The sequence below is a fragment of the Xyrauchen texanus genome, chromosome 35, assembly GCF_025860055.1.
Source record: "Xyrauchen texanus isolate HMW12.3.18 chromosome 35, RBS_HiC_50CHRs, whole genome shotgun sequence".
Lineage (NCBI taxonomy): Eukaryota > Metazoa > Chordata > Actinopteri > Cypriniformes > Catostomidae > Xyrauchen > Xyrauchen texanus.
In genome coordinates this window covers 6,748,131-6,769,446 of record NC_068310.1, presented here as the reverse complement: position 1 = coordinate 6,769,446, position 21,316 = coordinate 6,748,131, and the positions used below count along the sequence as shown (strand labels likewise).

The 21,316-nt window shown below is 38.6% G+C and overlaps 1 protein-coding gene and 2 long non-coding RNA genes across 3 annotated transcripts in view; 1 reads left to right on the top strand and 2 right to left on the bottom strand.

The window, feature by feature from the left end:
- Nucleotides 1–11,448, top strand: part of frmd4bb (FERM domain containing 4Bb) — a 78,422-nt gene extending 66,974 nt beyond the window's left edge. Inside the window, exons 17-24 of the mRNA XM_052105217.1 lie at nucleotides 1,697–1,925; nucleotides 2,050–2,106; nucleotides 2,395–2,542; nucleotides 5,294–5,458; nucleotides 6,987–7,768; nucleotides 8,206–8,341; nucleotides 9,887–9,975; nucleotides 10,063–11,448. Coding sequence (XP_051961177.1) covers nucleotides 1,697–1,925; nucleotides 2,050–2,106; nucleotides 2,395–2,542; nucleotides 5,294–5,458; nucleotides 6,987–7,768; nucleotides 8,206–8,341; nucleotides 9,887–9,956 — 1,587 coding nt within the window. The 3' untranslated portion in view covers nucleotides 9,957–9,975; nucleotides 10,063–11,448. The remainder of the gene's footprint in view (nucleotides 1–1,696; nucleotides 1,926–2,049; nucleotides 2,107–2,394; nucleotides 2,543–5,293; nucleotides 5,459–6,986; nucleotides 7,769–8,205; nucleotides 8,342–9,886; nucleotides 9,976–10,062) is intronic.
- A 4,056-nt stretch (nucleotides 11,449–15,504) lies between these two features.
- LOC127628469 (uncharacterized) lies at nucleotides 15,505–17,975 on the bottom strand. The gene is made up of 6 exons (XR_007968669.1): nucleotides 17,770–17,975; nucleotides 17,368–17,547; nucleotides 16,523–16,697; nucleotides 16,361–16,426; nucleotides 16,093–16,198; nucleotides 15,505–15,792 (listed from the first exon to the last, which is right to left on the bottom strand). It is a non-coding gene; the product is annotated as an uncharacterized LOC127628469 (long non-coding RNA).
- Nucleotides 17,976–20,002: 2,027 nt separating this feature from the next.
- Nucleotides 20,003–21,090, bottom strand: LOC127628471 (uncharacterized). The gene is made up of 3 exons (XR_007968671.1): nucleotides 20,955–21,090; nucleotides 20,705–20,853; nucleotides 20,003–20,090 (listed from the first exon to the last, which is right to left on the bottom strand). It is a non-coding gene; the product is annotated as an uncharacterized LOC127628471 (long non-coding RNA).
- Nucleotides 21,091–21,316: the final 226 nt, after the last annotated feature.

Here is a 21,316-nt window from a genome sequence, read left to right as displayed (position 1 = left end):
TGTTTTGTTGTTATTCTGTCTCTCACTGTTCAAATTAACCTACCATTAAAATTATAGACTGATCATTTGTTTGTCAGTGGGCAAACGTACAAAATCTGCAGGGGATCAAAAACCTTTTTCCCTCACTGTATATTTTTTTTACATTAACTAAGATTCATAAATACTGTCAAGATAAATTGTTTATTGTTATTTCATGGTAGCTAATGCATTTACTTATGTTAACAAATAGTTATAGTTTCAATAGTGATCTGCCCCAAGGTTTGACATGTGCATTCTGAGATATTCTGCTCACTACAAATGTACAGAGGGGTTATCTGAGTTACGGAAGCCTTTATGTCAGCTCGAACCAGTCTGGTGTGGGACTTCCTGTGGCACATGACAAAGAATGGTAGCATAAAACACCGCTCCAAATATAATCCAAGAAATTAAATTATGTTAGTTCTCTAAATCAGAGGTAAACAGAATGGAAAATGAACGGGGACAATAATAGGAAAGTGAGGTCTGGGTTAAGAAGTGTTTAAGAGGAAGAAGCTGAAAAGGAAGCGAGTGATCTCGCTAGCGAAGTCAGTTTAAGGGAAGATGGTGACTCCATCAGGGAATGGAGGTTACATCCGTAACCTAGACGGTTTGCTGAACAGTGAATCATTTAGAGTTAGAATGTTAGAATAACTGAAAGTATTTTAGAGCCAGATTATATTGCGGATGCAGCATAAGCTTTTATTAGGGGAAAAATCATAGCTCAAACAGCTCTACAAAAAAAGCTTAAAAAACTGCTTGATTTAGAAGTTAAACTTAGGGATTTGGAACTTCATCTTATCTCTACTAAAGATCCATCCATCCTTATGCAAATGATAGGTGAGGAGATTGAGAGGAAAAAAGATTTATGAAACAAAGGTTCTATGAAGCAGGTCCAAAAGCAGAAACATTGCTGGCCTGGAGGATACATAAGCAGCAGGCAGGAAGTGTAATACATAAAGTTAGAGACCCTACGTCAAATACAATAACAAGTGAGCTGGAGGGAGTCCAGAAATAATTTGGAACATATTATAAATCACTATATACTCAACTGGAGAAAGCTAATGGACAAAACATTTAACAGTTATTACATTTATTAGACCTCACCTCCTTAGGCAAAGAACATAATTATAAACTTACCTCTAAGATCTCAAGTGAGAAATGATTGTATGCACTGCACTGCTTTTACACAACTGGCTGATTAGATAATCGCATGAATAAGTAGGTGTACAGGTGTACCTAATAAAGTGGCCGGTGAGTGTATTTTATCTTCAAGATATTGCTCTTTGTGGGTGCAATCTCTATATAATTATTCATGAAAATCCTTTACCAATAATCACAAACATCTATAAGGGTCATGTAAAAGATTAATACTGAATAAAGGGCAGTTTATACTCTATACTACCTGCATTTTTCTACAAATAGTATTTTAAACAACACATTATCAAACAGCAGTCCATTTGGTTGTATTGCATTTTGTTTCTTTGTTTTCAAGGATTCAAGAAAGAGATTACTTATGATTCATTCAGCATGCATGAAAGGCTGAGCACATTGCAGAAAATGTGCAATGCTACAGTAAAATACTGAATACTACAGAAAAAGTAGATTTTCTATGTTCTGAACATAGCCCACATCTCAGTTAAGCTTTTTTTATTTTATTTTTTATAATCCTTCTTCCCAGGATCCTTACCTCAGGAATCTGGAAAGCCGCTTTGCACTGCAGCAGAAGATTGTGGAGGCGGCGAAGAAGCTGGAAGCTGAGCCTGACATCTCTAAATTAGTGAGGAAGAAAAGGAGGAGGAACTATCTGGATGCCATGCAGAAACTGCAGGATACTGACGATGAGATGAACCAGTACAGACTGAAGAAAGGACAGAAACCCACTCAGAGAGCTTCAATACTCATAGCAGGTATATAAGACCAGGTATATTTACACACATAAGTAAACCATGACAGAAATTTCAATTTTGCATGAATTATCTTTAAGTATTTACAAGGTTTCTAATTAACATACATTTGCTTCCTCTTCCATAGATGAAATTGCTCAGTCAGAGTGCAGCTCCCTCTGTGGCAGTCTTGTGCTCGATGATGGTAAGACGATCAATTGAAGCAACTATTAACTCTATGCTTGTGTAATTATGATTTATTATAAGTTAACGTCACTTCCAGTTAATCTTTGAAAGCATTGCTCCTACTGTAGAAATACCCCACGATTCATGTGCATTAATACATCCATAAATGATAATTTATCATATAAAACCAGCAATAAATTGATGTAGCTGACTTATTGTCATTTGAATGGGACTTGCAGGTTAAAATATCTCCAAGAAAGGATTAAGTGAAGTCAAAACATTAAATGCTCTTGTTGTGCATCTTCAGAGGTTGAAGGTGGCCAGCGGCCTCGTTCTCGCTCGGTCCAGTATTCCCAGTGTCTCATTCCTCCTCTGTCTTCTTCTGGTTTGGAGTTTGACCCAGAGAGACGATCCTCAGCCAGCGTCACACACCACGACAGCAGGTCTCTTAGCAGGTGTGAATGCTAAGAGTATTGATACACAATATTCTGTGGAGAACCAATCGTATTTAAATATATATATATATATAAATATCACCAATCAGCCACAACATTAAAACCACCTGCCTAATATTGTGTAGGTCCCCCTTGTGCTACCAAAATTGTGCCAAGCCCCATCTCAGAATAGCATTCTTAGATGCTATTCTTCTCACCACAATTGTACAGAGCAATTATCGGAGTTACCGTAGACGTTGTCTCTGTTGACCTCTCTCATCAAGGCATTTCCATTGCATTGCCATGGTCATCATCGTTCCTTGTCTGTTTTGTGTACATTCTTTGTGTGATTGCACGGGTCCGGACGGGAGTGACTGCCGTACACGAGTTACCACTGTGCGCTCTCCGGTGTCGTCATGGTCCTGTCACCTTGTCAGGTTGACATCATTGTTCCCTGTCTGTCTTGTGTTTCGTGTACGTTCTTTGTGTGAGCGCATGTGTTGGGTTGTGAGTTACAATCGTGCACTCTTCGGTCTGTCTTTTTTATGTCTGGGGCATGGTGTCTTGATACTGACTTCCTGTCTGGTCCGGTATCAGGATCCAGACACTCATGCTCCATGTTTTAAATGTTTTGTTCCAAGCGTGTTGAAGTTTTTGCCCTCATGACAATCAGCACGCAGAATCAGCGTTTCAATGGGAATGCTAATCATGCCAACTTTCACCTGCCCCTTGTTTGTTTTTGCCTATTTTAATCCCATCGTGTGTCATGTCATTGGCTGGTTTGTTGGATGTTAAATGTAGTTCAGTGTTGACTGAATGTGGTTCATTATAGTAAGCTTTTTGATGTGAAGTAACTTACCTCACTCTCTCTGCCTAGTTGGTTGCCCATCTCTGCATGCATGTCGGTTGTGTGGTTGTCTTCCAGTTTTCTGCATGTCAGCTGGGTTTCCACGGAAGATACCTCATCTTTGCCCGCGTGTCGGGAGCTAGATCGCCCTACCCTGCTGGCCGTCATTCTGCACCTCACTAAGCTTTAACAGAGGATTCTATGAATCTGTTCCTGACTTCCACAACGCACACACTTCATGGATTGCCCCGGGCAGCGCGCGCTCGCACACGCGCCTCTCTGTCATGCTCACATTTATTGTAAATAAATCCTTTGAACTGTTCCACTGCATTTGGGTCTGTTTGTCTCACTGTCGTTCATTACAGAACAATCTAACCAAGTATGGACCCAGTGGAGGAATCCACTTTTCGCTCAGCCCTCTCTCAGCAGGGATCCTTGATGGGACATCATCAGGATAAAATCTACGCATCTAATCGGGCTCTGGAGATGATGGCTTCGCAGATCGCCGAGCTCACCTCTGTCGTGCAGCAGTTCCACCTATCTCCCGATGCTGGCTCTTCTCAGGAAGCATCTCTGGAGGTTCCCATATTTCTGGACTCTCAGAAGCACGTATTCCCCCTCCAGCCCTGTATTCAGTTGAGGCTGGAGCCTGGAGCGCATTCCATTCAGAAGGTTCCTTTTTCTTCACGTCATAGCCCTCTGCTTTCCCGTCTGAGAGAATGAAGGTGGCTTACGTCATCCTGCTCCTCACTGGAAGGGCCGTGGAGTGGGTAACCACCATGTGGGTCAATGGACGTCCTTGTTGCGTGTTGTGCTTAGTATTTGCCACGGAGCTCTGCCGAGTGTTCAGTCTTGCCCTGCTGCATTGTGATGAATGCCTCCTGGTGGAGGCGGAGGAGCCAGGCATCTGCTCCTCATTCGCTGACAGCATCCACAGCCACAGAGGCCATTTGCCTTTCTCTGTCTGTGCTCACGACCATGGAGGTCATTCCCCTGCCACTACCTGTGCTCACTCTGCCACATTCTGTCTCGTGTATCTGTTGGTTGGCCTCTGCCTGCGTGTCTGGTGTGCTTGCCCCGGGCGTGGCCACAGCATGCGCACTTCTATGTCATCTCTTTCCCCGCTGCTTCATGCTGTTGTCCTTCCGGGATCCTCGCCATCAACAGTGACTGCTCACATTTATTGTAAATAAATCTTCTGAACTGTTCCTCTGCATTTGGGTCTGTTTGTCTAACTATCGCTTGTTACAGTTGTGTGTGAAAATTTCAGGTGATCAGCAGTTACAGAAATACTCAAACCAGCCGTTTGGCACAAACAATCATCCATGCAATTATCTAAACAGCAAATAATGTGGCAGCAGTGCAGTGCATAAAATCATGCAGATGCTGGTCAGGAGCTTCAGTTAATGTTCACATCAATCAATAGAATGGGGAAAAATATTTGATCTCAGTGATTTGGAGTGTGGCATGATTGTTTGAGCCAGACAAGCTGGTTTGAGTATTTCTTTAACTGCTGAATTTAAGAATTTGCTCTGAATGGTGCCAAAAACAAAAAACATCCAGTGAGTGCCAGTTCTGCGGACAGAAAGCCGGTCTACGGTAACTCAGATAACTCCTCTGTACAATTGTGGTGAGAAAAATATTATCTCAGAATACTATTCTGAGATGTGGGTTGGCACTTTTTTGGCGGCACAAGGGGGACCTACACAATATTAGGCAGCCGGTATGTATTATATAACACCCTAATGAAAAGTTGCCCTAAATTTGCATAAAGAAAAATTATACACATTGTTTCTGTGAGAAAAATATATACATACTGTATATTTACACAGTGTATATATAAATTATGGCTTCATTTAGCCATCGTTAGCATCTCTTCTGTTTCATCAACAGTGTCTCTCTTTTTCTTTTTTTTTTGAGTTCAGATTAGATCATGAGGGTCAGGGGACTGGACAGTATTGCATTCCTCGAGAGGTGTTTTCTACACAAAGCAGTCCGTGTAAAACCTTACCAAGAATGCAGAGGAACCCCCACAGTTTACCCCAAACCCCTGTCATGCCTCGTAATGCCTACAGCAGCAGCCAACTCAGGTAAGTTACTCAGCACTGAAAATAATTCATTGATTTATGGAAATGCAACTCTATAATAACTGATTTCTTAGTTTGCAATATGGTCTCTTGTGTTGTGCAAAACTATGACCAAAGTGAAAACCATTGTAATACCAAACAGCTGCTCATCCCCCGGCCCTTGGGTGTTTATTAAAAATATATGATGCTTTCATTTACCAATAAGAACAACCTGGTCAAAAATGTGAATATAGCTACATTTTTGCCAAAGTGTTAAAACTTTTAATGTAGTATTCAGTTTCAATTCAGTTTTCTATTCAGTTTCCAGGTGAAATGCCATCCGAATTTTTCCAAAATTAAGTTTGAGTCTAGGTTTACACAAATTAGTTTGAAAAGTTGTGTTTATATATATATATAAACAGTGACTTACAAATCACTCTCCAACAACAGGTGGAAAATACGTTTAGTCCTACAAATTAGACCATAAATACAATTGTAAATTTAAACATAATAATAATAATACTTGAAAAATATACCATGACCTATAGATAACATAAATCTCATACATATTTGTTTCATTTAAGTAAACTTGTAAACTTTACTCCCACTAAAGAGTGCTAGGTCAGCATTGTTACCGAGTATTTGCATAGAGTTCGCGTCACGCAATAAATAATGATAAAGAAACGAGGTTGCATATTGTAGGAGAGACAGAACATTTTTCTTCATTTATTTGACGAAGTTCACTGACGAAACTGAAACTTAACCCTGACAATGAGCACAGCTGATGCGCATGTTGCATCTTACCTACGACAAACCCTCAGGGGAAAAATACACAGTGAATGCACACACAAAGATACCTGTGCACGGGGCACAGTTACTTGGAATAAAAAAATAAATCACATTTTTTAAATTCGCTGCCCACATTTTCATAATCACAGAAGTGAACTCTGTTTTGTTTGGATATAGAACAGGAATTGAAGAATGGATTTATATCCGTTTGAGAGAGACATTGATGTGACCAAGTGTAAATGGAATGTGTTTATTGAATCAGATAGCAATCCGAAGTGACAAAGTGTAAATACAACAATGTGTGCTACCCGAGACTTGAACTTCTTACCTACATCATAATATTTGTATTGAAATAGTGGCACAAAATTTAAATGTGTTATGTACTCTCCCTTAAACTGCACTTTTCCAAATAAATTGTGCACTATATTCTATAGTGTTTTGAAGCGATTGTGTGAATATCAGACCAAAATATTGTAAAAAAAACACAGACTTTGATAAAAAATACATATCACATGGCATTTGCAGCGATACCTATGAAAATCAAAAATTGACCTGTAGTCATGTTTTATAATGAGACTAGGTAGAATAAGAGTACATTATTCTCAAATCCAGTCTGCAGAATTCTGTAGATTATTTGTTAATGCACAAAAATCTGTGGGTTCCTCACGGGCCAGTTGAATTAATAAGATAATTAGTATATATACAGCGCACTCGTTTACAGTATAAACATTTAGATGTATTGATGTTAATTTATGTCCTATAGGATGGAAGATCACATCCAAGGTTTCCGGCATCGCAGCGGGAGTTTAGAATCGCAGTCGCAACTTCTTCACTCTCACTGTCCAAACAAGTCGGTCTTCCCACTGTCTCCATCTCACCGTAGCAACAGCACTGAGGTGTTGGATGACTGCTTGTCCTATACCAACATGTCCAGCATGGACTACTGTCCCCCCTGCACGGCTACACCCCCCTACCGCACACTGGACTCATCCCACGACTATCGGCTCCATCGCAAAGTGGAGATCTATGGCATCACAGGCAGTATGCCCAACCTGGTCCCTCCAAACTCCAACTGTTATGGTTACCAGAAGAATCACTATGGCCCCAACGCATACAGCTTTTCGGTGTATCCTGCTTTTGACTATGAGCCTTGTTCGAACGGAGCTTACGTTTACGAGAGTGAACTTGAGGGTCATTATAATATAAATCCGTCTTATCCAGCGCATTGTTACCATGGGCGTAGCCGGAATAGACATTATGGGATGGAGGGGTCAGACAATTTGTTGCAGAACCCTTATGCAACAGTGAGGCCTCCCAGAGGAAGGCAGGGACCCTTGAATGATGTGCTAACGAAGAACATATACAAGACTTTGGTGGCGGAGCATTTGAAAGGATGGTACAATCGTAGCGCCGGGAACAGGGACCTAGCTGGGTATCAGATGGTTCATTCCTACAAATATGACCGAGGCTCCCAGCACAGCCTGGGCTACCAGACCCTCCCCGCACCCTTCAGCCATTCCAGCAGAACCAACTCATTCTCATCAGGTAAATAAAGTTACTCAGACCTCACATATTGTAGCTTGTGGACAAAATGGCAGGTTCTGAAACAATTAAGGCTGTTGCACTCATCTCAAATCTGCTGTGATGTGAACAAAGCAGCAACATGATACATGCACGACCAGTGTTGTCTAATTCTGATTCATATGAATATGAATCGCTGATGCGCTGTAGATGAAACAAGCCTTACTTACAAACTTCAAAAGCTAATATAGGAATTTTAAAGAACTGCAAGAATTTATTTTTTTGAAAATTGCACAGTGGAAATGTGATCAGTGAGAGCTGAGTTATTGATTTGTTGTTGGTTAAACTGCCAGAGCTATTTGAAAACTGACTGTTGCCAGATGTTCTGTTGTTTGTCTAGTATTATTTATCTGATGTATTTCAGGTTACACTTAATGTATCACATCTCTCTTTCTCACTAGTGCCATCTACTGCCAGCGGCGGAGGAAATTGGCAGAATCATTTAGCCGTGGGCCTGGCTGATGATGAAATTCCAGATGCACCCTTGAGCACCGGGACCTACAGTCGTTCATACAGCCGCAGTCCTACACACAACAGGTGAGATAGAAGTTTTGCTTACCGGTACTTTTGTAGACAAGCCTGCATGATGCTGATTTGGACAATGTTGCATTTTGGTTGCAGTAAGGTTACTTTGCAGAACTAGGATTGAAAAAAACTAAAACGTTCTAGAAACCACGTCCAATATAAAACATGTAATGCAATCAAAACAAATAATTTAAAAAAAAGTATAGTAAAAATAAAAAAGATAAAACTAATACTGCAACCAAAACAAATAATTAAAACAAAACAAGATAAAACAATGCAAACAAAACAAATAATTAAAACAAAACAAGATAAAACAATGCAAACAAAACAAATAATTAAAACAAAACAAGATAAAACAATGCAAACAAAACAAATAATTAAAACAAAACAAGATAACAAAAGCAAATAATACAAAAAGTATAACAACAGATCATGTATGAATGTAACCAAGACAATTGTGCAAATTATGTACAGTATATGGATTACCATAAACTTTTATCAAACTGTAACTTGAAGAAAATAATATTGTAGATGCAAAGTCTTCATTTTTTACAATCAAAATAAAATTGGTTTTCTTAAACGTAAAAATGTTCATGTAATATTCGCCTTTTTTTGCCAATGTTTGAGCGGCTTGGAACAAACTTAAAAAATGAGCCCTTCCTGGACTTCCTTAGCTGCTTATTGAAGCCTGTAGACTGATTTTCAGGGAGTGGGTCGCTTTTGCCAGGAAAATCCAAAGGATGTGACATTTAAGTGCACTCCCAAGAGCCTTTCCTGTGACAGTAGCGTCTCTTCCGCTATTCAACAGCGACAACAAACTGCAACACTAGGTAATGTTATCTTAAGAGATGGAATCCAACAAAGGCCAGCTCCCAGCACAACACCGAGTCCTATACAAACTCTGAGTAAGCCAAAAAACTGTAAAAAAAAAAAAATATATATATATATATCTACTGATTCCCATCTGGCTAACATGACTAACAAGCGGGAACATGATCGTGGTTAAGCAAAAACTAGAGTGAACATCGGCAGGGCATTTGATTCCTGGAGGGACCTTTGTTCGGTTTAGAGGATCAAAACCGACCCTGAAATGGCGTTCTTCTTATTAAACAGGTAAGTTTACATAACTGCAAAGCAAGTGAAATATAGTGCCATAAGGATTGATCTGTGTGTGCACGAGCTCTAGCACAAGCAACAGGTAGCTGGATGCAGTTCACTTAATGGCCACAAGTGTCATTATTAACAAGGGTTTCTGAATCTTACATACTGCACCTTTAAAGTAAAATATTTGTAAAATATGCCAAACCGCAATGTCTCTGGAATGTTTTATTTTATTTATTTTTTTATTCAATTGGCCCCCCCCATGTAAACTGTATCACTTCTCTGTGAGCTTGTTCAATACTCTCTATGTAAGCCAACTAACCAAAGTCTTCAGGCTGTTTGGTGACTATCCAGGGAACTTTTGGAGTTTTAACTGCATTATTATACCATCATCTTCATATTCATCATTGATATGTGGTGTTTGGTAAAGTGTTTATTTCCTGTTGATTGTGGCAGGTGTCCAGCAGAATCAGAGCCTGTTGAGGTGTTTGGTGCCGTGGCCAGCTGTTCAGATGCAGACCATTGATAACAGCACATGAGGACAGGTCAGCTATCAAACTGTCACGTGGCTTCTCTTCTGTTTTTACCGACATGTTAGAAATGCTCATATAATTTTCACATTCCTCACAAAGCACACGTTGATACCGGCTGCTGTATTTCCAAGCTTCTGGAGGACCAAAAGACACATTGGCATAACAGGAAGAAGAAAGGAAACAGAAGCACCTTACAGACAAATGTGGATCTGTCATACCTTGGAATGGGATCTTTCAGTTCCAGAGTGACAGTAGAAGATCTGTGGCCATACTAGTGGAGCCATTTGGGTTACATATATAGCTGAAAATATGTGTCATCAAATGCACAGACTTGTACGATATGGCAACATGGAGCATCGGTGTTTATATTCAGTACTGTACCCTGCACAGAGAAATAAACCAACCGAATGAGAAATGCACACATAATTATAGTGAATGTCCTTTCAAACTGGAGTTTCAGATAAGGGAAAGAAACTAGCCATATTGCATTACCTTTTTTCTCCGTTAAACATATTGTTATTGTATTGTCCATTAATTTAACATTTTCAGTGTTTTCACTGTAATAAGCCAATGCCATCTTCTATTCTGAAAACAATGACAGATTTGAAAGCAATTAAATAGTGAAATCTTAAACAATAACAACAACATAATGTAAATATATTCATACATTTTGTTTTATCGTTTTTTATTTGTAATTTATTGAATTTAATATGCGCTCTCTTCAAGTGAAGATTTCTGATTATGTAGACGGAATCGAGTCTTTCGCTCTCTTTATATTAATGTAAATACTTTTCCTCTTTAGAATAACTTTAGAATAACAGCACTTGATCGAATGAAATTCAATTAAATGATGTTCAAAAAGGGGAATTTCTGTTAGATTTGGAGCTCTACAAATTGCTGATACAAGACCCGGAAAAATCCAGATGCTTGTTCTGCTTTGTGTACGAAAAAAGATGTCAGCCCAACATTTTTGTGTGTGTGTCGTCAAAGTTCTCTAAGGAATAATTCACCCCAATATAAAAATTCTGTCTTAATTTATTCACCCTCATACTATTCCAAACCTGAATGAATTCTCACATTCACTTCCATTTTATGGAAAAGAGTGGCAAGGATTTTTTTTTAAAACATTGCCTTTGGTGTTCCGGCAAAGAAAGAAAAGAATAGGGGTTTGAATGACATTATGGTGACTTTGTCAACAAATTTCCATGTGCCATGCTGGAATACACAAATCTCCCCTTCCCATGTGTCAAATTGATTGTACCGGTTGTTGTTGTATTTTACTCGTTTGTCTGTATTTGTGGCTTAGCAGCATGTGATGTAAAAGAACACTTTTAGTAATTTGTTTACCGTTTTTTTTTAAAAGTTTTTTTGAGTGGCGACATTGAACTTTGACAACCATGATACATTTCATCAGATACCATAAACTGTGTTCATTCCATACCTGAGCAAGTCATTCCTTTTCCAACAGGATGTGAATAAAAAAAAAATGAGGTGTGTGCTCGTTACGTCATTATTGCTTTATGGCATCATACATTACCTCCTCTCAGGCTGAACTGACATCTGTACAACTTAACGCTAGATTCACAATTCAATAAAGTCACAGGAGGTGTTGCAACAATTTGCATAGTACAGAATTGGCCAAACTTTTACCTTCAGGACAGGTAGGGGAACTGAATGAGCATTTCCTCTAAGTGCCTTTGCTTACATTGGACTTTATTTATTTATCATCCATTGGCCATTTTCCCATTCATTCTGGTTTGAGAAAGACATCCAACAAGCTTTCACATGCTAATGGCTTCCAAGTTCATCCAGGGGGACAAATTCACTCATTGCAAAAGTGCCAGTATAACATGGGGGTCACTGTATCACAATTTAATATATGGATGAATCTCACAAATAAATGTCAAAGTCATATTTTACCCTGAAATGAAAAGAATAAAAAGGATATACATTACTGTGCCATAGGTTTAGGCACATAAGATGTTTCACAAAAACATGTTTTAAGATGGTTATTTAAACCTTCATGCTTTAGTGTGTCAATAGGAAATAGAAACGTTAGACTCCCAAACATTAATTTTGCAAATAGAAAAGATTAGAATAGAAGAACAGGGAGCCCTACAACAGATGTCATGGTCCCCACAAAGACCCCAACTGAACATTGTGTCAGTCTGAGATTACATAAAGAGACAGAAGCAATTGAGACAGAGATAGAAGAACTGTGGTGAATTCTCCAAGATGCCAACAACCAAGAAAAACTGTGTCCAGGTGTACATAGGAGAATTGGTGCTGTTTTAAAGGCAAAGGTGGTCACGTCAAATATTAATTTAGCTTTTTTATGTTTACTGGACACTGTATGACATTAAATAAATAGTTTTCATTTATCACTTAATTATTTTTGAAGACATCCTCACTATTCAACATTTTTCACAAGTGCCTAAAACTTTTGCACAGTACTAATATATACACACACTATATAGCTGTAGACTGCGTGTGTTTGTGTATATCATTATTTTCACATTACAGTCATGTTTATTTGCATTGTAACATTTTCATCAAAGTAATAAAATAGGCTTAATTTTCACTCTCTCTAACACACACACACACACACCTTTTGATTTTGTGGTAAAATACAACCTGAACATGCTCTCCGGTCAGATTTTGTGCTACTTTTACATCTAAAATAATAATAAAACAAACCTCTCTGCATTCAAAATATGCTTCACATTTGCACTTATTCAGAATGTTTTATATTAACAAAGGGAGAAAAAAATAAAAATCATACATTTCTAAAATAAATGTAACAAACAAAATGAGCTTTTAGCCTTTTGTGGTGAACATGGCTTTTCAAAGAGAAAAATAAAGTATTTAACAGTATATATATATATATATATATATATATATATATATATATATATATATGTATATACAGTGCATTCGGAAAGTATTCACAGCGCTTCACTTTTTCCACATTTTGTTATTTTACAGCCTTATTCCAAAATTGATTCAATTCATTATTTTCCTCAAAATTCTACAAACAATACCCCATAATGACAACATGAAAGAAGTTTGTTTGAAATATTTGCTAATTTATAAAAAATAAATAAATCACATGTACATAAGTATTCACAGACTTTTCTCAATACTTTGTTGAAGCACCTTTGGCACCAATTACAGCCTCAAGTCTTTTTGTTTATGATGCTACAAACTTGGCACACCTATTTTTGGGCAGTTTCTCCCATTCTTCTTTGTAGGACCTCTCAAGCTCCATCAGGCTGGATGGGGAGCATCAGTGCACAACCATTTTCAGATCTCTCCAGAGATGTTCCATTGGGTTCAAGTCTGGGCTCTGGCTGGACCACTCAAGGACATTCACAGAGTTGTCCCGTAGCCACTCCTTTGTTATCATGGCTGTGTGCTTAGGGTCGTTGTCCTGTTGGAAGATGAACCTTCACCCCAGTCTGAGGTCCAGAGCACTCTGGAACAGGTTTTCATCAAGGATGTCTCTGTACATTGCAGCATTCATCTTTCCCTCGATCCTGACTAGTCTCCCAGTTCCTGCTGCTGAAAAACATCCCCACAGCATGACGCTGCCACCACCATGCTTCACTGTAGGGATGGTGTTGGCCAGGTGATGAGTGGTGTCTGGTTTCCTCCAGACATGATGCTTGCCATTCAGGCCAAAGAGTTCAATCTTTTGTTTCTCATGGTCTGAGAGTTCTTTAGGTGCCTTTTGGCAAACTCCAGGTGGGCTGTCATGTGCCTTTTACTGAGGAGTGGCTTCCGTCTGACCACTCTACCATACAGGCCTGATTGGTGGAGTGCTGCAGAGATAGTTCAGATAAAGACCTTACTAGGAGAGGGACAGACAGCAGCACTGGCTGCCAGATACGTGTGTGTGTGTGCCACAGCCTGAGAGACAGCAGGTGAATGTATGTGTGTGTGTGTGTGTGTGTGTGTGTGTGTCTGACCTCAGTGTGTTTCCCTACTGTCCACCACAGTGACCCTCAGTAACGTATATGTGTGTATGTGTGTGTGTGTATGTATGTATGTATATGTATATGTATAATATATATATATATGTGTGTGTGTGTGTTAAAACACTGTGGTATCGAATGTTCACAGATATTGTAATCTGTTACACTGTTAATTTGTACAATGAATTTAATTTGTACATTTAAATTTAAGTTATATACTTTATTATTTTGATGTCTTATAATTATTCTATGTGTTCCAAACTTTGGCAATATTGTAATGTGTACAGTCATGCCAATAAAGCATTTTTGAATTTGAATTTGAATTAGTTGTTCTTCTGGAAGTTTCTCCTTTCTCCGGCCAGCTCTAGGAACAGTCCTGGTGGTTCCAAACTTCTTCCATTTAGGGATAATGGAGGTGCTCATTGGGACCTTCAATGCTGCAGAAATCTTTCTGTACCCTTCCCCAGATCTGTGCCTCGATACAATCCTGTCTCGGAGGTCTACAGACAATTCCTTGGACTTCATGGCTTGGTTTGTGCTCTGACATGCACTGTTATCTGTAGGACCTTATATAGACAGGTGTGTGCCATTCCAAATCATGTCCAATCAACTGAATTTACCACAGGTGGACTCCAATCAAGTTGTAGAAACATCTCAGGAATGATCAGTGGAAACAGGAAGCACCGGAGCTCAATTTTGAGTGTCATTGCAAAGGCTGTGAATACTTATTTACATGTGATTTTTTCCATTTTTTATTTTTAGCACAGATTTCAAACAAACTTCTTTCATGTAGTCATTATGGGGTATTGTTTGTAGAACTGAGGAAAATAATGAATTTAATCCATTTTGGAATGAGGCTGTAGCATAACAAAATGTGGAAAAAGTGAAGCGCTGTGAATACTTTCCGGATGCACTGTATATAAACAAAAAACCATCAACGGCACTTAGTGCTCATAAGAACATAATTTCACTCACCTTATCCACCTTAAATTCACATTTAAAAATGTTATGACAGCTTTTATATCTTATACAGTCTAATACATCTGTATTGTGATTCAGTTACATATAAAATCATACACGTAAAGCATTATCATCTGCTGTGCCTTTTCTCCGAGACAATCACTGAATTATAATCTACAGTTCAATTCAAAGTCATCACAGACAAGGGCTGTCTGTAATTTGCTGCATAGATTGTCATGTCAAATAAGACATGCAAAATGTATAGCACACTAAGCAAATCAATCTGAAACTGTTTAATGACCCACAGCTGGTGCTTGAATAATGTTTAAAGGGGAAAACTATAAACAGAAAGAAACTACAAGAAATAGTTTGGGAATTATCCCGACATCATTCTTTCTGCTTCCCAGAATTCATGTATTTATTTTAACAAACCATACCCTCTACAAATGCATTTTTTATGGGTCAATAATATGGTTCAAAAACAAAGTCCTTTCTGGGGAAAAAATGTCTGTAGATGATGTGATCAAGTATAAGAATTTCACATGATTTGACTGTATTTCCAGCAAAAGTTGTGCTATTAATATTAGCTTTTTATGCATTTCCCTGGTTCCCAAGGGTTCCTTTCTGATTTAAAAAAAAAATCCAAAAAATAGTTCTAAATTATTTTTTCCACAAACATCTGCACATTTCCAGATGATCTTAATTTTAAGTAACATAACCTAATGAAAATGTTTTAGTTGCAGTTTTGCTCTTTAAACAAACACTGTGTACATGCCATTTACAGTAGTCCAGAAGGAAAAGGAATTCCCAAGATCAACTATTTTATTCCACCGGGAGGTTCCAAATAAAAAAGCGTTTCTCCATCCCTTCTGGAAGCATCTGAGATCCAACACCACTGCTGACCATGAGTGAGAGAAAGACAAATAAGACATTATTTACAATCACATTTTGCACATTGTGTCTATGACATGCTTATGTCTAATTTATACCATGGATGAAGCCAAACTTTTGTCTTCTGAAAGAACTAAAGCACCCTAGGTGAACAAAGTCTGCATTTATTCTAATTAGTTTCACAATTAGTTTGTTGAGGAAAGAATATTATTTTGACACATGTCCAAAAAACATGAACTACCACAGTACAAAAATAAGGTGATACCATGGTATTTGTGTAAGTGCAATGTAAATGCATGCTTACACAGGGCTGTATCTCCTCTTTTTGGCATCAGGATGTTGGGGGACAGTCCATTTCTCCCTCCTCTCTGCTGCCCGGTCCCTCTATTTCAGCTGAAATAGAGCACCACCTAGAGGTCAAGATACATACTACAAGTATCATGATGATGAACTTGAGAAATTCAGAGGTGGGTGAAAAAACGGTCTTTGAGAACAGACTATTTAGACACTTTTGAGATGACAGAAGAAATCAGGGGATTCAGAGGTAATGTAGGTAACTCAATAGTGCTGACCTCTGTTTCTGATCGCTCTTGTCTCTCGAGCTGGGCTTGTCCCGCTCTCCTCTGCTCTAGATTTTGCTGTGCATGTGTGAAGAAAACACAACATCAGTTAGACAGGTTCAAAACTTGAAAGCATTTTAAGAACAGGACATTCTTGGTAAGAAGTGTACAAACCTTCATCTCCAGGACGGCGTAGCCCGCATCAGCGCTGGCAGACTCCCGCTGGTCGTCAGGTCTACCCTGCAGCCGAGAGCTTGTGTTGAGTGAGGAAGACCGCACATTCTCCTTCTGCCTGTTCAGACTTTTCGCCCACCGCTCCATGTCTTTGGCTACCATCACCTACTAAAACCTCAAAGTCAAAATCAAACTGTAAAGGGTTAAAGGGATAGTTCACAGAAAAATAAAAATGATATCATCATTTACTAACCCTCATGTTGTTCCAAACCCAAATTACTTTTCTTCCGTGGAAAACAGAGTAAGAGTTGTATGAATAATATCCAAGCTGCTCTTTTCAATACAATAAAAATATGGCAGAGAAAGGTTTCAAGCTCCTGTAGAATACAGCATACTGTATACCTTAAGAACTGGGCTATATTCCAGGTTTTATCGAATTAAAATCTTTCACTCCACTGAAGCCTACAAATCAAATAGACATGACGCATCTCATCAGATTTGATTACAGTGAAGATTGGCCATGTCACACTGACATCACAACATCACTGACGTGAACACGCCATGTTTAAATGGTTGCAGACAGCAGGGGGAAGATTTTCAGTGAATGACAACTTGAATTTCGGTCTGCTCCACACACAAATCTTCAGGAGACTTGGAACACAGCACTAGTCATTTGGACTGTTATTAGGATACTTGTTTTACATGGAAAAGAGCAGGTCAATGAGCATTCTTGAACATATCTCTTTTTTCATACAGTCATACAGGTTTGAAACAACCTGCGGGTGAGCAAATGACAGGATTGTATTTTTAGTGTACTCTTTAATTTCACTAGAGGTTTGACATACTTGCTGTGCAGTCTTATTCTTGGGCTTGTTCTTCTTGTCCTTGTCAATGTTGAGTGCAACTGAAAGGTCAGAGGTCACAGAGTCTGTTGTGTCTTCCGAAGTCTGTGATGAAGCAGGAACATACATATGTCGTTCCCCGTCCCAGTACATGTACTGCTGCGTGTGGAGATTATAGTAGTACTGGAGGGACATCACGAAAAACAAACAGAAATATTAGCAGTATCACTATGGCTGTATAATGGCACCCCTTGTGCTGCATTGTGCTTCACAAATGAAGATTTTTAGAAGTTTTCAGCTCAGACAGAAAAAATGTATTTGCCTTTCTAAAGGTCTGGGAAAGGCATGTTTTTATGCTTTTGTTTTTTTTGGACAGGGCTCTGAATGGTGTGCAGGTGAACTCACGGTATTGTTGACACTCCAGAGGGGTTCCAGGTGTGGCTGGCTGACTCAAGGCAGTGAGCTGAGGTTTCCCAATGATCTCCACTAGGGCCTTTATAAAGACATTAGCGTTTCAGGAATGCCTTTTGAAGTACAGTAATTTTTCGCTGAACTGTGAGAGTCAGGCAGTGAATCAGTTTGTCACTGAACAACGGTAATACCTGATTGGCCTGGATAGAGGTTGTCATGGTGACGATCTGGGGCTGGGATACTGTGAGTGTCAGCATGGAGGTAACACTTGTAAATTCAGTTTGTAAGGGGAAAACAAAGAATGTATTCTCTCCAGTATAATGCCGCTTTCCTTACCAATCAAAATATGGCATCTGTTCTGCCTAAAACAGTCCTTATATGCGACTATTCAAATTATTGTTAGAACCCAATTATCAATGTGTTAAGATCATTGCTTAAAGGCAGAACAGGGATTAGTAACCTCCTTGCAACTTCAGAATCAAACTTCTCAGCCTGGTCTTTAGATTGTTAACTAGTAAACATCATGCCTGAGATGGGCTAACAGTAGATGTAACTGGGCTGTGGTAATCCTGTACATCTGCTCACCTGTAGAGGCAGTTCCTCCCCTAGAAGCGACTGATGATAGATGGCCGGTCACTACAGCAGCTGCTGGCCCTTTAAATGGGTGACACCCTGCACAGCTTTGGCCCAAACACAGATGCTGCTGCCCCCTGCTGGTGCACACTGAAATCACCACTCTGAGCTGCACCTGAGAGCTGGGCTGTCTGCACGGAGACAGAAAGAGAGGAGGTTTATCAGCGCGTATTGCAGGAGGACCATAAACCTTGAACCTCAAAAAAGCACTTAAAGGCATCTTAAAAGTAATCCATATGGTTTGAGTGGTTTAATTTATGTTTTCTGTAGTGATACAAAAGCTTTGAGTGAGAAACAGACAAAAATTAAATGACCTTAATCACTATAAATCTTGACATCCGCAATCTCCTTGGCAGGTTCACGAGAGAAGCTCATTCACACACAGATCTATAGTGAATGAGAACTTAAATTTTTGTCTGTTTCTCACACAAAGCAATCGTATCGCTTAAGAAGACACGGATTAAAACACTCTTGGCGTATGGATAACTTTTAAGATGCTTTTCGGAGCTTGAAAGCTTTGGACCCCCATTGACTTACACTGTATGGACAAAAACACTTCTTCTATCCTTTAAAATATCTTGGTTTTTATTCTGCAGAAGAAAGTCATAGGAGTTTGGGACTGTATGAGGGTGAGTAAATTATGAGAACTTTCATTTTTGGGTGAACTATTCCTTTAAATTTGTACCACAGCATTGAGTTACTGATTCTGTTCCAAGGGAAGTGCAGATTAATTTGTTATAATTGCAAGGCTATGAAGTAGTTTCAGGTGACGCTAGGAAAAATTCTACACACAAGATCATTTTAGGAAAAAACCTTGAAGAGTCTTGATAAACACATTATATAGACATGTGCATGCTGTGGTATAATTGGACCATTTAATTTTTTTAAATGATTACACATGGGAATGCTCTCATCATTTACTTACTTTCTTTTGCTGAACAAAAATTTGTATTTAAATTAGAATATTTCAGCTCTGTAGGTCCACACAATGCAAGTGAATAGTGACCAAAACTTTGAAGCTCCAAAAAGCACATAATGGCAGCATGAAAGTAATCCATATGACTCAATGTCTCTTAAATTCATGTCTTTTGATGTGATATGATAGGTGAGGTTAAGAAACAGTGATTTTTGGTGATTCGTATTCTTCGTGCATATCGCCACCCACTTGGCAGGGAGAAGAATTTATAGTAAAAAAAAGGACTTATATATTGATCCGTTTCTTACCCACACGTATTATATCGCTTCAGAAGACATAGATTTAACCAATGGATTACTTTTATGCTGCCTTTGTGTATTTTGAGCTTCAAAGTTCTGGCCACCATTCACTTGCATTGTATGGACCCACAGAACAGAAATATTCTTATAAATATCTTCATTTGTGTTCTGCTGAAGAAAGTCAAAACACATCTGCGATGGCATGAGGGTGAATAAATGAGAATTTTCTTCTTTTTTTTTAGGATAACTATCCCTTTAAATGCACTCTGCTTTACATCATTGCACCTTGGGTGTGAATCACTTTGTATTAATCTCAAAACAGCCCGGAGTCAATTATTCCTGTTTAACTATATTGTTAATCTAGCCATGACATTGTTACCTGAGTAACGGCCCACTGAGCCTCTGCTATAGCCGTGCTTGCTACTGTCGCCACACTCACCCGACTCCCATCTGTCAGAAAAACATCCCTGAGAGAGTGAGAAAGATACACACTTACAATGCTGCTTAACACAAATCGTAAACATTACAGTTCATTAATCTGAAAGTTCAGATTTACTTTGACCACAATCCTTTCCCAGCCCCAAAAGAGCCAGCTTATCCCATTTACATTATGTAATTTACCCTTTTGAAGACAAAAGGAGTGAGCACAATAGATTTTAAACATTGAAAAATAATAGAAAATTATTCTTCTGGACAGCACATCGGGCAGTGTATGATGTCAAATGCGAGGGCTTCTGGTTTTAATAAAATCATAAAGAGCAAAAATTATTGTTAAAAATATTAAAATATAACATCTCACTTTCCTATAAGAATAAAATCACACAGCTATACAATATGTATTATATATATATGTATATACTATATATATATATATATATATATATATATATATATATATATATATATATATATAGTTTGCAAATATTTTAGACTTGGATGAGGTTCGACTTCATTTCAACATATTTGTAATGGTTAATGTTATCTAATGCTCAACAAAACCTACATGTAGCTGGACACCAGGTCCATTTCCATATCTTAGATGTAAGGTAGGTTGTCAAAACAAGTATTGTCAATATCTTACAACAATAGTAGTGAGCTGCAGGAAAGCAAACCCTCGATTGAGCTGCGTCTGTTTGTCTTTGATGAGCCGCACATTGGTGGGGGACAGAGTGGCAAACGGAGCCAGAGCAGCTAAAATAGTTTCCAGTCCCAGATTCTTCAACATCAGAGCTAAACAAAAAATATTATATATATATGGAAAAATGGATGTAATAGTCCAAAGTTGTGAACGTGTCTAACCAAAGTAACTTTTCAAGATGCATATTTCTTACTGTCATTAGCCACCTCAGTAGCCTGTGTCGAGAAACTAATGTTGAGAATTGGAGCCGCAGTCTGGTATATATGGCAGGGAGGGGCAGTAAACCCTGAGCGAAGTCCTTTAATTGCCCCAGGGGTAAACTCTTTGGCACCAGTAGCAGTTTGAGTTCAGCCTCTGAAAACGGAGGGCAATATGATTTACATTAGCACAGATTTACGTTAATATTCACGTTTTTACCATTTTAAGCATGAGTAAAGGGCAACAAATTGACTTGCATTCACACCTGATTTTGGATTTCAATCATTTTTGGATTTCAATCATTACAAATGAACACATCATATGTCTGTATAATATCACAGCTGCATAAAACACTGA